Below are 15,501 nucleotides of genomic sequence, written 5' to 3'. Positions count from 1 at the left end.
CGCACATGCAAGCAAACACTTGAAGAAATCAACAAGATGAGGTAACACAAGGTTTAAGGTGCGCGATGGCAACAGGAAATAAAACTGGGCTGTGAAGGACAACACAAAAGAGGTTCACCTTGTTATGGATTTAATATAGTGCTGCATGCATGCAATTTGCAGTTTTCTGTTGTGTATCTGTTATAGCGGTACGAATAGTAAACCCTCGATTATTAGCTTAATTAATTAAGTTGGAACGTGGATGACAAATTCTTGCACTGTGTGACCTCAAAATTGTGTACACATTTAATTGCCTAAATGTCTTTTCACACTTGTATGACAGTCAAGAAAGTAAAGATGTTACGTTTGCCTGATCAGTTAAAAGTTATGATGGTGACAGTTTGACCTGGCAACAGGGTTGCTGTTTGGGATTTTTCATTATTGTTTTTTTAAATATGAGTTATAGTATTCATTCAAATGTCTGCAATGGACCTTCTTGTGTACGGACGTACAGCAAAACCCAAATAAATAAATGTAAGATGAACCCTGAACGCTCATGTATGATATTGATGTAAAAGATGAAAATAAAATACATTTCTGTTCGTTATGTTTAACACCGTTTTTTTTTCAGTTTTCAATTTTAGGTTTAGTTTATTAGTTTTTGTCAATGACAACAATCTTGCCTGGGAACATTTTCAATTTGCATTATTCCATGGGGAAATTGTGTATCGGATGGAGTGGGTTACGAACAACCGTTGAGGTTCCACAGCCTCCTATCTAATCACGCCGATAAAGTGAGTTACAGTTATGGTAATTAGAATCAAAGATCGTAGGTCAATGTGAAGAAAGCCAGACTGCGTTTGGTGTGAGATATGAAAAGAAAGGTTCAGGTTAACCTAAAATCAATGCGCAAAAGCACACGTATGTGGGAATGACCACCACCTCCAGTTAATCACGACAACGGAGGGGGAAGGGGGAGAGAACTGCAGAGGGACCGCGGAAGGGGGAAAAAAAAGTACCAACGAGAAAATATAGAACGATGCCACATTCTGTTTGGTGTGTCTGGACTGGCACACAAAATACTTTTCATAAACCTGCGGGCATGCCGACATCCGCGCGCATCTTGTTTTTGGGTTCTCTGCTTGTGTGCGTGATATTCAGGTGGAGAGGCATGGTGCAGCCGCAGGGACAAGTGTGTGATACTAATTAAGAGTAACCATGTGTAATTGTCAAAAGAATTATGCTGATTATCTCACAAAAGCCCCAGCCAGTACCGGGCCCTGCAGAGACACGGGGACAGAGCAATATTAGCATATGGCCACGTACTCACACGTGTACTCTTCTTCTCTCTTTGTCTCTCTCACTGACACGTGCACAGGTAGCAGTCAAGTGAGCGATCATACAAGAGCGAGCCGTGTCTAATGAATGGTGAACGTGGACCAACTGGTGGGTCTCAGGTATGTCCCGCTCCACAGGCCACCTCTGCCCTCCCTGCTCCATTCTATTAAGTCCCGGAGAGATAACAAAGCACCACGCCGGCCCGCCTCTGCTCATGTGTCGCAATTCTTTGTCTGTATGGCAAAGCGCAGACACGGATCACATTTGACTTCAATTCAACCGCGTCCTGTCGTCGGGTCGATTAGCGCAAGCTGTGGCGTGAGCGGCGCTGTAATTGTTTTTGGAGCTTTCTGAGGTGAGAGCACTTTGACTGCGTGCTGCTCTTTGGTGCCCCATGCCAAGCTGGCAAGCCTTCTTCACATGTGCGTGTGTGTACGCAATTATTTGTGCATGCCTAATTCGATGTTGCTGGAACAATTGCCGCATGTATGTTTACAAATGCCCTGCATGGGTGTCCCCACGAGTCATCGTGAGTTAGACAAACTATGACACACACAGACATTTTAGGCCACACGCGCAAGCAGACCCAAAGCATGCCATTAGGCATGTGGGTGGCTGCCACAGAGGTAGCGAGGGACTGCAGGGGTCTGGACCAGGCATGTCCACTTCACAGCGACATCCAAAATTAGCTTTGGCGGCTTCCAACCGCGGGAACACAATATTTACAGTCTTCATGCTATTCTGACAGTGCCTGTTTACCTGTGACATGTGGTTAAAGACCAGTCAATCGAAGTCTGGTAAGATGAGAGTAGAAGGTTGAAGATGATGTGCATGTTGCTTTTTAACATTCTTGTTTTGATTCCAAGTGATGGCATGTCGTAGGCATTATTATCCCTCTAGACTAGACAAGTAGCAGTTTCCTCAAAAAAAAAAAAAAGCAAACAGACCCTCACACTTTGAAGTGATGACCATCATATAGTGGCTGCCATTAGGACAAGTGGAGGGGCAGCGCACTGAATGGTCCAGGCTCTTCACAAGACACAATAACACCCAACCTGTCATTACCGGGACTAAGAGCTAGCGAGCGAGCTGGCCAAAGAAGCAATATAAAACCTCTCTTGAGAAATTATCACTTGCACGAGTGTGAGCAGTATGGACGAGGAGAAAGACATAACAACTGTTATTTAGAAGTGAGGTATAGAAAAGCCAGACGGAAACGTACGGCCGGAGAGGGAGGAGTTGGGGAAAACACCAGAAGATGGAGATTGCCGCAAAGAGGAGCAGCCTGATTATTTGGCCGCTTATGCAAAACGCAGAGAGCCCTCCAATCAGAGTTGAAGACCTCTAACGAAGTTGTCCGATAGGCCAGAGGCCCTAATGAACTCTGCATGCGAGTCCTCTTATCCCTTCTTCTCTCTTCACCTGTTTTCATCCTCCTCATCGTTCGCCTCGCCGCCTCTTCTCCCCACTCCTTTCTGTCCGTGGCTCGTTAAAAAAGGAACGCAAGGGCAAAGCCCGAGAATCCGCCCTTCTTCACCCACGTCCGGTGGGCCATGTCCAACACGTAACTCTCAGGTGGGCGTGGCACTAAAATGATGGTATCCACCCTACGTGCTTGTACGGCATATGTTTAGCGCAATCATTTATTTCACTGCCACATCTTCCAAGGGTGTATGATGAAGTGTACGCGCGCCATATTTGAAAGCACATGTTGGCTTGAAACATACTTGGCTGGCTGGCCCGTGCTCTCTGATGGGCCCTTAATGATAAACTAACAGATTGTAAACATGCTGCTTGCTCGCTCTCCAACTAGCGCTCCCTCCATCAATCTCTTCCTCTTTTCTTCCCTAATTCCACTTCCATCTCCACTTTCATCTCTTCTCACCTCTTCCTTCCCCATTTCCTTCTTGCCCCTTTGCCCATCCCTCCCTCTTTCCCTTTCTCTCTCTCTCCGCCGCCTTTCCTGGGGTGTTTTTTAAACAATGTGTCCTTCATGTACGGTTGGTTACGGGGCGTACAGAAGGACATCATTAGCGCTGGTGGTTAAGCTGTAATTTACACCATTACCGAGGTAGGGGCCATTTTTATTGCCTAGTAAATTTCAGCTCTGAAATATTTAGACCATATGGCTCAATTTGTGTAATAACCTTAATTTCCAAGCACTCTTCAGCTCCCTTCCGCACCGGCTGTTGTTGGCGGATGATGTGTGTGCACGTTTGCATGCGTGTGCACGGCCAGCATACATAGACACACACACGCACGCAGAGGCAGGTGCATGGTGAAAATGTAAGCGCATACACTTACACTTAATCTCTAACATCCACATTAAACAATGTCTTGGTTCACGCAGACGCGCACACACACACGGACATACAAACGTACGCATACACACGTACGTATGCATGCCGCTAGCAGATTAATAGGGTGTCAGCTTGTGTTTGGGTGAGGGAGCGTCAGGCGTTGGCCAGATGGTTCTCAGGGATGATGACTGTCAGGGGTCCTGCTCTGATCAATGGCATGTATTAATACAGCACACATAAGAGAGACACATTCACATACTGATGCACGGGAAAAAAAAATGTCATCCGTGAACACAACATCATAAGCGCATGGAGTGTATCCACAAAAAAAAAACTATGCACAAATTCACACATACATACACATGATCTTCTTTCCCTAAGGGGTCCCGAGGGCCAGAGTGAAACATCTGGAGGAGCCGAGGGAGGGAGGGATATAGAGGACGGGACAGTAAAGAGGAGATAATGGGAGGGAACAAAAAAAAAAAAAAGTGATGGTACCAGACAGGGATGAGAAGGTGGCCTGATTGGTCAATTGAAATGAGGAGCTGGAAGCACTAAGAAAGCTGATCAATGGACAAACAAAAGACAGGCTCTACAGCAAGTAAAAAAAAAAAAAAGGAAAGGAAAGAAGCAAGCCAGAAGCAAGCTCCACTAAACAAATGTGTGGCTTTTGTCCTCTAAAGTCAGCTCTCAAAATGTGGTGATCAAGCAAAAATTAAACCTGAGTAATGAGAATCGTTCTAGTGTGGAAATGAACTATAAAAAGGAGGGAGAAAAGCTTCGGAAGAAGCAGAATGGCACGCAGTAGAGCCTAGATCTCCGCCAAGGCTGAACAAACCCAAGCCTGTCCATCTTCTCAGGACCTGCTGAGTTGTTCTTCTTGTGCTTAGTTTCAACTTCAGAGGATGTTGCAACAGACCTTCTAGAGTTTACATCATATGGAAAAATCTGAACCAATCACATAAAATGAGTGACGTGGTTATTGCTAGTGTTGTTTTGGTGAAATTCTGCTAACAGGCAAGCCACAACGTCCTCATCAAAGATAACAGCAGATATCGAATCGGATTGGAGAGCGTAGAAGAAAAAGAGGAGGTCCAAAAATAGAGCCTGAATGCAAGAAAGTGAGCCTGACAGCCATGTCCGAGTGACTAACACGTCTGTCACTGACTTGCAAGGCATGGCGAGAGAAAATGTGCGTTGTGAGATTGCACGTGCGTGCATGTGTGTGTGAGAGTGCCAAACAGCGTGTCGGGGGCTAGCAAAGCAGGCCGCCTGCGCTCCGTACCCTCATTCCGTCCGATTGGCGTGACGACCCCATTAATCAGCCGGGCTGGCACAGAGCAAAGTTCCCAAACCCAGCTCCATATCAATACACACACAAATATATACAGGGCCAAAGGACATTCATGTACATGAACACACACACACACTGGCAGCAAATTGAGGGATGTGAATAGAAGCAATTTAAAGGGGTGTGTGTGTGGTTTTGGGGTAATTTGTTATTTGTTGCATCTGAAGGCTGCACAAGTCGCACAACCTCAGAACAGCACTGGAATGCTGCTCCTCCGAGTGCTGACTCACAAATCTGTGACTCCTAAAAATAAAGTCAATGCTGTCATATCAAGGTTTCAGCTATGTTTTTTTTTTTTTTTTTTTTGCTAACTCTGACTATAACACAAACCTCCTCATAAACTCCAAGTGGCTTCTTAACAACTTCCCATCAGTCTTGAATGCCATTTTATAAGCAAGTACAGTAAATAAATGTTGAACCCTCTTTTAATCCACCCTTCATTGACACCCTTTGTGTGTCTGTGCGGAGCATCTGCGATGAAGGCAGGTGCGTGACAAATGACTGCCACCAAAATAAGTCTATGCCATGTCAATGAGCCCCCCCCCCCCACACACACACAAACAGAGTGTTCCATATCAATGAGAAGGTGAAAGGTCTCCATTTACATCTTGTATTAATTATGAGTGACAAGCCAAAGGTCACGGAGGGAGAAGAAGCCACACGTTTGTCTAGAATATAGATCTCTACTTGTATCTCTTCTCCTCCATTCACTCTCCTCCCTGATCTATCACCCTGCCTCACCCTTCTTGAGGTCCGAAGCACCTCTTTTACTTCTGTACCGACACTTTCCCATTTCTATAAATATATTATCGAATGACTGCTCATATTCGAACAATTATCTTGGGGCCTTTTGCTTGAGCCCTACATGTCATCTCCACAAGTGAACATTGCGATGGAATCCAAACACAAACATTAACAGAACCAGTAGAACCTGAGCGAACCTAACATATGTATCAAAGAAGGTTTTTGAGAGTGTGAACGTTTACCTCTACAGTAAGTGCAAGTGCGGCAGGTGAGTTGAATGTAGGGTCGGGTTGGTGCTTCTTGTAAAGTAGTTTATAGTGAGAAATGACACCGTTGGGCTGTTGTGGCTCACTCCATTTCAGGTGGATAGAGTATGCACCTGTGAGCAACACGTAAGGCTCATCATATGAGATATTTTCAAGTTAAATAAATAATAAAATTTAACTCACCGGTGGGTGTGGCAGCAGGGGTGGTAATATTTCTTGGCCGTGCTGACAGGGTCCGAGCTGACGTGCTTTGGCTTCGAACCGAGCCTTTAGAATTGTAGGCACAAAGCCTGTACTGGTAGTAGGTGAACGGCTGCAAGGAGGGGCTGGCGTCGAAAAACTCTAGTGGTCCACTAGACCAGATGAAAACCAGCAGTTCCTCCTCCGTTTCCATTGGGGACCTGACAGATCACAATTTGAAGGTAGAACAGATCAAATCAAGGTACTAAATTCAAGATTCAAGAGTTTTTATCAAACCAGACTTTATCAAGAATATTATTTAAGGATGTTTTTCGTTTTTACTTGACGCAATATTATTTTTCCATAGGGATGTTTCACACCACCTTTTTTTCAGACTGATCACTATTTGAGTATTCACAGATCTCTATTAATTATAATAAATTAAGTTTAATTTGTTACAGTGACAAAAAATTGTGAACAAAGACATTTACTTCTAACATGTGATGATCCACCGTAATGTCCTATGTTGAAGGACTCGTCCTTATTTAAAAAAAAAAAATTAAACGTACTTAAAACGTGAGAGAGAGCAAAGAATTATCGTTACTTTTGTGGCTGTCTAGCTAAGTGTCCTCATGCCAGGTGTGTCAGAGTGCCTATGTGTGCTTCTATGCTAATGTATGTTTTCTGAGGATTTAAAGGTCTTAGTCCAATCTGACCCTGCATCCAGATCACACACTCTTTGGTCAACAAGCAGAGCGCGACCTTCGATGGGACTAAAAACACACACAAGAACATGCACACACATAAGAGAAGGCTCTGCTTGAAGATGAATCTTTCCAGAAACCTTGAAGCTAATCTGAACTACATTCATCTGTGATACACTTAAAAAGCAAGAGGCCATCATTGAAATGTGAGGTAAACATTGATATACCTGTATATATGGTAGGACGTGATGATGCCGTTGGGTTTTTGTGGGGGAGACCAACGGATCTCCAGGAAACTCGAACCAGCTGCGTTAACCGAGGGCGGTGATAGATGTTCAGGCGAAGCTTCAAAAGTGCAAACATGCGCAGCTTCTCCGACGCCGCAACCCCCTACACGGGACAAAACAAGACAGTTTGGTGACATTTCTGAAAAGGTCACACCAAGAAATCATCTACATACAGCAAGTCAATAATTCCAAATATACAGTCAAGAGTTGTACAGAGCTTACAGAAGGACCTTTCGAACCCAGCATAATGACCTCAACGCCATTTAACCTGGCTATGATTAAACAAGAGACTGTAGTGACTCAATACTTTAACTTCAGGACAAGGCCCAATATGGATTTATTGCTGAGTAAGCGCCATGAGGCCGTTTCTAAATATTTTAAGAATCTTGAGAGACATTAGCATATCAATTTTGGTGTACGGCAGGCGCCATCAATGATCTTAGAAAAGTGATTTTTTTTAAACTTAGTTTTCCCATGTAGTGGTTAATATTTTTTCCATTCACAATGGAATGTTAACTGTGTGTGGAGCTCAGGAGGTGAAAACAGATTGGATTCTTAGATATCGTGCAATTGGTAAAGCTTGTGGATGACAAAATCTAAAATAATATAATATAGATAAAATAAAATAAATTAAAAAAGGAAAAAAATACACACATATATATATATATATATTTTTTTTTTTTCATTTTACACTTACCACTCTGACAAGCCTGCACGCGGACATCGTAAGCAGTGAATGGTTGAAGTCCTTTAATAATGAGGTTCTGCTTTTGGCCTGTAGCATGCATTGTGGCACCTTCACGTCCGGGATTCAACAAGATGTTATAATTGACGGGCTGGCTATTGTTGAAATGAGCTGTGGAAAAATAGATTACAAACACACACAATCAATACTATCATCAATCCGCTTTTATAATCTCGATCTCAATTTCCATTGGCAAAAATGTTATTGTCGGCAGAGCTTCTAAAGAAAGTTTCCAAATCCTGATTAAACATTCGGGAGCTAATTTGATTCCGTGTTGACAGATAAACCAAGTCCCCTTTGTGAATATTGACAACAACTTGACCATACAAAATTCTACATTATATTTGGTCCTGAAAACAGCCAGGTCTTAACTGTGGGCTCACAACCCGGCACAAGCACACCAAAGTAAACAGAAACACACTGACCACACATACTCATAGACTGCGTTAATATTCCCCCTGAAGGTTTTTACATAATTCAGGCCAACTGTATTGTGATGGGTAATTCAACATTCATGAACTCTGGATATCTTTGAGAAGGAACTGATTACCGGACAAATGAGACACTTCAATTATTCACCCTCCCACCAACTTATTTATAAATATGCCACTTTCTCCCCTACATAAATCTGACGTATGATTTTCAAGTCATTCTTTCTCAAAACATAGCCGTATACACTCATACACAAATGCAGCCACAATGAAAGAATTTATTCCGTCATATTAATAGCCACACGTCAGCCCTTTGACTGTTAATGTATGCATATGAAGACCCAACCACATGTGTATGTATATAGTATACCCAGACACACTGTCAGAGAGCACACAGACGCACACACACGTCGGAGACACTCCAGACTCTGGGAGTTAACCAAGCGTGAGAACCCAGACGATATTTCCTCACCTTTAAAATCAACCCGTAATGACAATAGAATAGACCTGCCTATGGAAATATTTCCACTGTGATATGCACACACACACACACACACACACTGGAAATATAGCCAAGCAAAACCGCACACAAAGCTGAACAAAGTGAAGTGTCTGTGCTGGTTGGCCCTATAAGCAGGTTCCGAGATAGGAAATCATGCTAATGAGACCTTAATGAGCGGCGATAGATGGGTTAGGGCAGACAATCAGTAGCCCATAAGCATGAAACTCATGCCACCAAAGTGTATGCAAGCGTGTGTGCACAGGTCCCGAGAGGCCAGAAGGTGACTAGTAAACTACTTTGGGATTTTGTTTATGCTTGACCTGAGGAAGAAATGATTCAAATCAGAAATGCTTCCTGCTCAGTATGCTGTGATGTTACTATTATCACTATTGTTCTGATTTCACATGTTTATTATTTTACTTATTGGTGTTAAATAATGATGTCTATGACAATGTTTCTTCACATGCACGCACACACACCTGTCATGATAAGACAAATATGTATTTCATAGTTAATTATATCATTAAACACAATGACAATGGTGACTAATTTGCATGTCATTTTGATGAAGACGCTGTGAAAATGACCATCCATCTGTTTGGACTGCTACTCACCAGGAGGGTCCCAGGCCAAGGAGATGGAGTGGGGGCCGGTGACTGTCACGTTGTGTGGGGCTGGGATCTCAGTGGGGCATGAGTATGGTGTTTTTATAACATATTTGTCACTCAAACCAGAGCCGCCGCCTGTGATGGCCTCCAGTTGATAAACATATCTGAAAAGGAAATAGCGGGAGAGATGATTGGAATTCACTAAAGATAACGTTTACACAAAACTATTTATTTCTGTGTACAAAGTGCATGTTTTATCCTTAACTGAAGTGTTTTAGGCTCATTATCTGTCTGGCTATATTATTTGGTGAGGGTAAAAAATATGTTTTTTTTTTCTTTCATGTGTCCTTTTTGACTACATTGCAGTTTGGTGTTCCTCAAGGTTCTGTTCTTGAGCCACTCTTGTTTTTATGGAAAAGGTTTTACTAGGCTATGTTGATTAGCTGTTCTTACATCACTGACTATATACATATTCTCTGCTGAGAAAATCTGATCAGGTCTGATTTGAGGCAATTTCTGAGCCATTTAAACATTTGAATGCCTTAAATGTGGATCCATTTGGAAACCGTGCAAAATGGCTTTTAAAAATGTCTCTCAGTCAAATGTGAGACCTCCGACTATCTTGTGATAGTTCAAATCAGTATCTAAAGGATAAAAACTGCCTGCTTAAATATTCAAGAAAGTTGGTTCAAGATGTAATACTTTCAACTTGAACCAGCCTTGGGTCCCACATTACATCTGCTCTTTCTTCACTCCACTAGCTGTAGAAGTCGGAGTCAATTAGAAGAGCCTGTTCATTACCCTTACGGGATATATAACCTCACCCCTGGCAACATTAGGACCTTCACGTTGCTCATTCAATTCATAGAGTGCAACACTTTTTTTTAAAAAATCATTCTTGCACAATAACCACAGATCAATCTTAATTGTACCCTCTAACATTTTTTCCTCTCTATTTGCTTCAACCCCAATTATTTTTTTCTGGCACCGTCCCTTGAAAACAGCAATGTAAATAAAGCTTTACGTTTCACGAAAATGATCAAGTCAACATCCCTCTCTTCATCATCCTCATGCACTTTTCCATCCGTCCCGCCGCCTCGGCCGGCACGCTCGCTCCCTCTCTCGGTCATGACATCATAAGATAGATTTACCTTTTAAGAGCGCGCGGCCGGCTGGCGCAAAAGCCTACATTAGCTGTGTAAGTGGGCCGCCATTTAACATTAAAAGCCTTTAATTTGCTATAAACTCGGGCACACATGCATTAATAGGTGGCGGTGCTGGGTTATTGTTCCTGGGCTGAGCGTTTTAAACAGAAGGCCATTAGCACCTCGGCGGAGGGTTAGAAGCCAGTCAGGAAAAAAGGGATTAAAACGACTCATATGTTCACACAGGCATGGACATAAAAATATGAAACATATAGTCGACACGATACCAAAGAATGATGGAAAGAGAAGTAATGAAGAAAGAATGGAGCATAAATCTAAACATTATCACAGTAAGATAATCGCTTAAACGCAAACATAGCCATGACATATCAAAATAAAATGACACGCGTGTGAGTGGACTATTTGCATCAGTGTGTGTGTGTGTGTGTGTGTGTGTGTGTGTGTCCTGTGGGGCCCGCCACAGGGAATAGGTTAATTCTCTCGTCATCTTAGACACTTCCTGGAGTGCCGAAGCAAAGTGACAGCTAATCAACATTGTCATAAATAATCAATGGCCACTTGGTGCAGACTCGTGCACGTGCACAAAGTCATGCCTGGACACACGAGTCTGCTTAGATAATGGGGCCGCTGCTCCCGGTGTAATTCTCCGTTGCACGGCTAAATTGGGAAAAGGAGGTGGAGGATGGGAATGAGGTGAGAGCGAGAAAATGGGAGGAGGTGGAGTGGATATTGGGAAAGTCGGGGGGGGGATGCCCTCTGGCAGACAGTATGGAATTAGGGAAAATGAAACGTCACACACGTACAGTCCTTACATTCTTACATCCATGATGATTTTGATCTATTCATCTATCTACAAACACATAGAGAAGATGAGGGAAAACAGGTGGTGGGAGCGAATGTATCGCTTTACACCCCCTATAATTAAAAACGGCAAATCCATCCCGGAAAGAGGCACAGATTAATAAAGGTTAAATGAAAATAAACAAATACATAAAAATCTACGCTTCGTTGCTGTCGGCAAGCAAAAGTCAGATCAGATTTGTGATTTCACTGCACAGGCAGCGTGTGTATGTGTGTGTGTTTGCATCATGGGCACGTCAAATATTTGCACATTAAATGGCACAAACAGACGTATAGAGAGTGCAGTCCATGGAGGGAGACGCGGACGGACAGAGAGCGGAGCCTTTAAAGCAGGGTCACCCCGACTAAGAATACGCATAAACATGCATGCAAATCTGGAATTTAATTATCAATGAAGCTACAAACGCAGTGTGGTTTTTGCAGGTCCCGTGTTTATGATCAGATGTACCTGCGGTTTGGCAGGAGGCCAACGTCGGTATAATTCTGGTCACGGTGGTCCCCGGTAAAAATGGTGTGACCGCCTCTACGCAGTCTGTACCGGGTGACCAGTCCGTTGGGTCTGACGGGCGGATCCCAGAACAGTTCCACTACAGATGTGTTGACGATTATGTGTCTGGGACTTGACCACACACCTCCGGTTGGAGAGAAAGCACAGAAAGTTGTTCATTAGTTGCTGTGGATTGGGCTGTTGGAGAGATTTTGATCCAGCACATCAAATTTTAAAATCAAACAAAATAGAGGATACAAATCAGCATCGTGTATTTAATACATATTGTATGATGCCGCCCCACTGATGTAAATAAGCACAGCCTTTTAAATAAATGCTTTTAGACTCTCACAATAAAAATGTTTTTTTGTGCAGCCAGTCATCATTTTTAACCATGAATTGCCCCACTGAGATATTTCATGCTGTGACATTTAATTATGCACAAAGTGCAGTTTATTGAACAACACAGGCAACAATTCATTATGTTTGAATGACAGAAAAAGACAAGACATTATTTTCCAGGAGCTCAGGGAGACATCTAGTAAATCACATCCGCTCCTGAAGGATTTCCGGACTTTCAAAAAAAATAATAATTTATGATATTTTCATGATGTCAGTCCGTTTTTTTCAGTTTCCAATTAAAACGGTTTTCTCATGATCAACCCGCGTGTCTTTGACAGAGAATAGGTTACTGTAAATTACACAGTTTTAATTAATTTAAGTTGATGTGATTGATTTATGTGGCGGTGCCGTCAGTGACATGAAGACACCGGAATAAGCGAAGGGAGGGGCGTGAAGGGACAAACGAGTCACTAAAGACATTGAACGCAGCATGAAAAGATAATATAGAAAAGGGTTGCCAAAATAACAATGTGTGTTTGTGTGTGTGTGCGTGTGTGTGTGTGTGTACCAGTGGGGGAGGCTTGCAGGGTGCGTCCTGTGGAAGGTGAACTGGTGCCACATCCCACAGCTGTGCAGGCCACCAGCACAAAAGTGTAGTCTGTGAATGGATGCAAACCTACAGCATAAAAAAAAAAATCATAAAGTACAGAAACAATTTTTTATTGAATTTACTCAATTTGCAAAAAATAAAATCATCTGGATCCAGATACCTTTTTTAAGTAGCCTATAAATCTTTTTAAAACTGATATCTGTATCCAGGTGATTGTATTTTGTTCATCCAGTTGACACATTATAAATGGTCAAATTCAACACCACTTTTTTCAGTGTATAAATATACAAACTACATACTTATAAATCGGTTCTTGACTCAGACTGTTGAGTTTGAAGTTTAGAAGCTAAAGGTTAATTATGCTAATGAGCTTTTTTTTTAATGAATCTACACAAGTAAAAAAAAGCATAAAGCCAAATAAGGTGACGTGAGTGCAAAAGTAGGAAAAAGGACAGTTTTCCAAACATATCCGTCCTCTCGCATTGAGTTCCCCCTCCCTTCGTTCTTGCCACTCTCAACGGATGGATCCATATCTGTCCGCGCTAAATTATGCATGCCATAACTCAATAATGAAACAACGTAAAGACGGGCAGCTGCGGCGCTGACACGGGATGGAAGCGGTCTGACGCTGTAATGTCATCAGCGTTTGATCTATGATAATTATGATACCTTGGTATGCGTTTAGGCTGCGGCGTCCTGACATGATTTATTTATGGGCCCCCCCTTGCTACGCAGTCTTAAAGAAATCACAGCCACTTGAGTGGATCTTTAAGTGTATGTGAGATTTATTTGTTGGGAAATTTAACAGGTTTTCATTTTATTTTAGATAACGCAATACAAAAACTTTAAATTTTCCGTCATTCCTCACAGTGACCCAAAGAGCGAAATGCAAATGCTCCAAGGTGTGATAGACTTGACTGAATGTTTTATGGTCATTCACTTAGCAGCTGACTGCACACAACAGCTTGCAAATCAAATTCACGACAAACGAAAAGGCGTAAAACTGTTTTCGCTCAAATGATGACTCCAACAATAGACTGTGGCACTGCCATGATATGTGCTTTAGAAATATGAATATTACATATATTATACATATATTCATGTCAAGCTATAAATAATATTGATCTAATGGATGTATACAGACACAGTGAATCAATTCTTTATCCCCAAGCGGTTTAGAAACATGCTTTAGGATGATCTTTTTAATGTCTTAAAATGGACTCTAGGCTTGAAAACATCTAATAAGTGACTTTAATATTCATCGTGATATTGATTAGAATGGAAAAATAACATATTGTAATGCGATAATTTAGTCAATAATCTAACCGAGCTGCAGCTGGTCCTCCCCTCGGTGCAAGTTTGGAGGACAGCAAAGGAGACGATCGCACGAATAACACACAGCACCGTCTCCTCACTCGCAACTGCTTGGCCTGCTTAACATGCCTTGTGGGCCTCCGTGCTTAACAACCACTGATCAATGGGCATGTGTGTGTGTGTTCGCACTATTGCTTGTGTTTGGGTTAAATAAAGAAAATCTGTCAGCCAGGGTTGAATTGTAAGGCCATGGTGCACCGTTTAATCACGTAGCTAAGGATATGTGTAAGTAAGCGTGCGCGCATACTAGCATAGTAAATGTCTGGGGGTTCAATGCTGAATAAAGTAGCAAGCAGAGAATCACTCAACAGAAGTCCGTAAATTAAAATATCACTTTTCGGCAAGTATATAATGTAAAGAAAATAGAGTGTGCTTGGGAAGGGGTTTCAAAGATGACAGAAATTTGAATACAAAATATGTAGACAGTGTGAAAAGTGCTGTAAGTAAATATATGGGAATAAGAGCAGACAAAATCACTAAAATCAAACAATTACGCTAAAACTCTTATCAACTTCATTTTTTGTGCCGTCTGCTCAACACACAAGGATGACCTTTATCACTCATCCTAAAGAGGGCAGTGTTGTTCTGCTGGTGAAGAACTGGTACGTGTGTGAGTGTGTATGTTTTTTGTGTATCCATGTGTCGTGAGATGAAGGTGCACCTACACACACTCTCATCCATACAGTACATGCATGTGCTTATATGCCTGATTATGGAAAGGGAAAGGAAGCTTCAATCATTTTAACAGTGATCACCAGCAAGTGAATAGCGGATGGAGGGCATTGGGATGGCGGCAGGACGAGACGAGACCCAAGGTGTACCTTTGTGAGAGATGAACTTTGAGAACATGGTACATACTGTGAGGCAAAGAAGCTGGTGGCTAACTTTGTGTGTTTGTGTTGTGGGAGGAGAAGGCAATAAAAAAAGTAACTGTTCCAAACTGGAATTTTATTGACAGTTTGTCATTGCTTGTTTGCGTCAGAGAATATGACAAGATGATGGGCCCAACTGTCAGCGCAAGGAGTGAGCGTCACGTATTTGTAACATCAAGTAGGTGAGTTTACCTACTCTGATGATGAATGAAATCATCATGAGGAGAATGAGTGAAATCATGATGAGGAGAATGAGGAAGCAAAGAGGGAGGGTGCTATGATAACACCTCTTCTAAATAATTAAGAGTTTGACTTCCTGTCTGTGTGCCTTCATCGGAACGCTGAGATCAGATA

General features: G+C 42.3%; 1 protein-coding gene across 4 annotated transcripts in view; it reads right to left on the bottom strand.

The window, feature by feature from the left end:
- The window catches only part of ush2a (Usher syndrome 2A (autosomal recessive, mild)), a 120,360-nt gene that overhangs the window by 18,691 nt on the left and 86,168 nt on the right, over positions 1-15,501 (bottom strand). For all 4 annotated transcript variants that reach the window (XM_088371582.1, XM_088371580.1, XM_088371581.1 and 1 more), the window contains 7 exons: positions 12,860-12,967; positions 11,911-12,094; positions 9,442-9,599; positions 7,847-8,005; positions 7,090-7,252; positions 6,162-6,379; positions 5,955-6,091 (listed from right to left, as the gene is read on the bottom strand). In XM_088371582.1, coding sequence (XP_088227708.1) covers positions 5,955-6,091; positions 6,162-6,379; positions 7,090-7,252; positions 7,847-8,005; positions 9,442-9,599; positions 11,911-12,094; positions 12,860-12,967 — 1,127 coding nt within the window. The remainder of the gene's footprint in view (positions 1-5,954; positions 6,092-6,161; positions 6,380-7,089; positions 7,253-7,846; positions 8,006-9,441; positions 9,600-11,910; positions 12,095-12,859; positions 12,968-15,501) is intronic.

This window comes from Syngnathus floridae, chromosome 3 (assembly GCF_059516105.1).
Source record: "Syngnathus floridae isolate MCC-2025c chromosome 3, RoL_Sflo_1.0, whole genome shotgun sequence".
Taxonomy (NCBI): domain Eukaryota; kingdom Metazoa; phylum Chordata; class Actinopteri; order Syngnathiformes; family Syngnathidae; genus Syngnathus; species Syngnathus floridae.
This window is presented reverse-complemented; position numbering and strand designations above follow the sequence as displayed.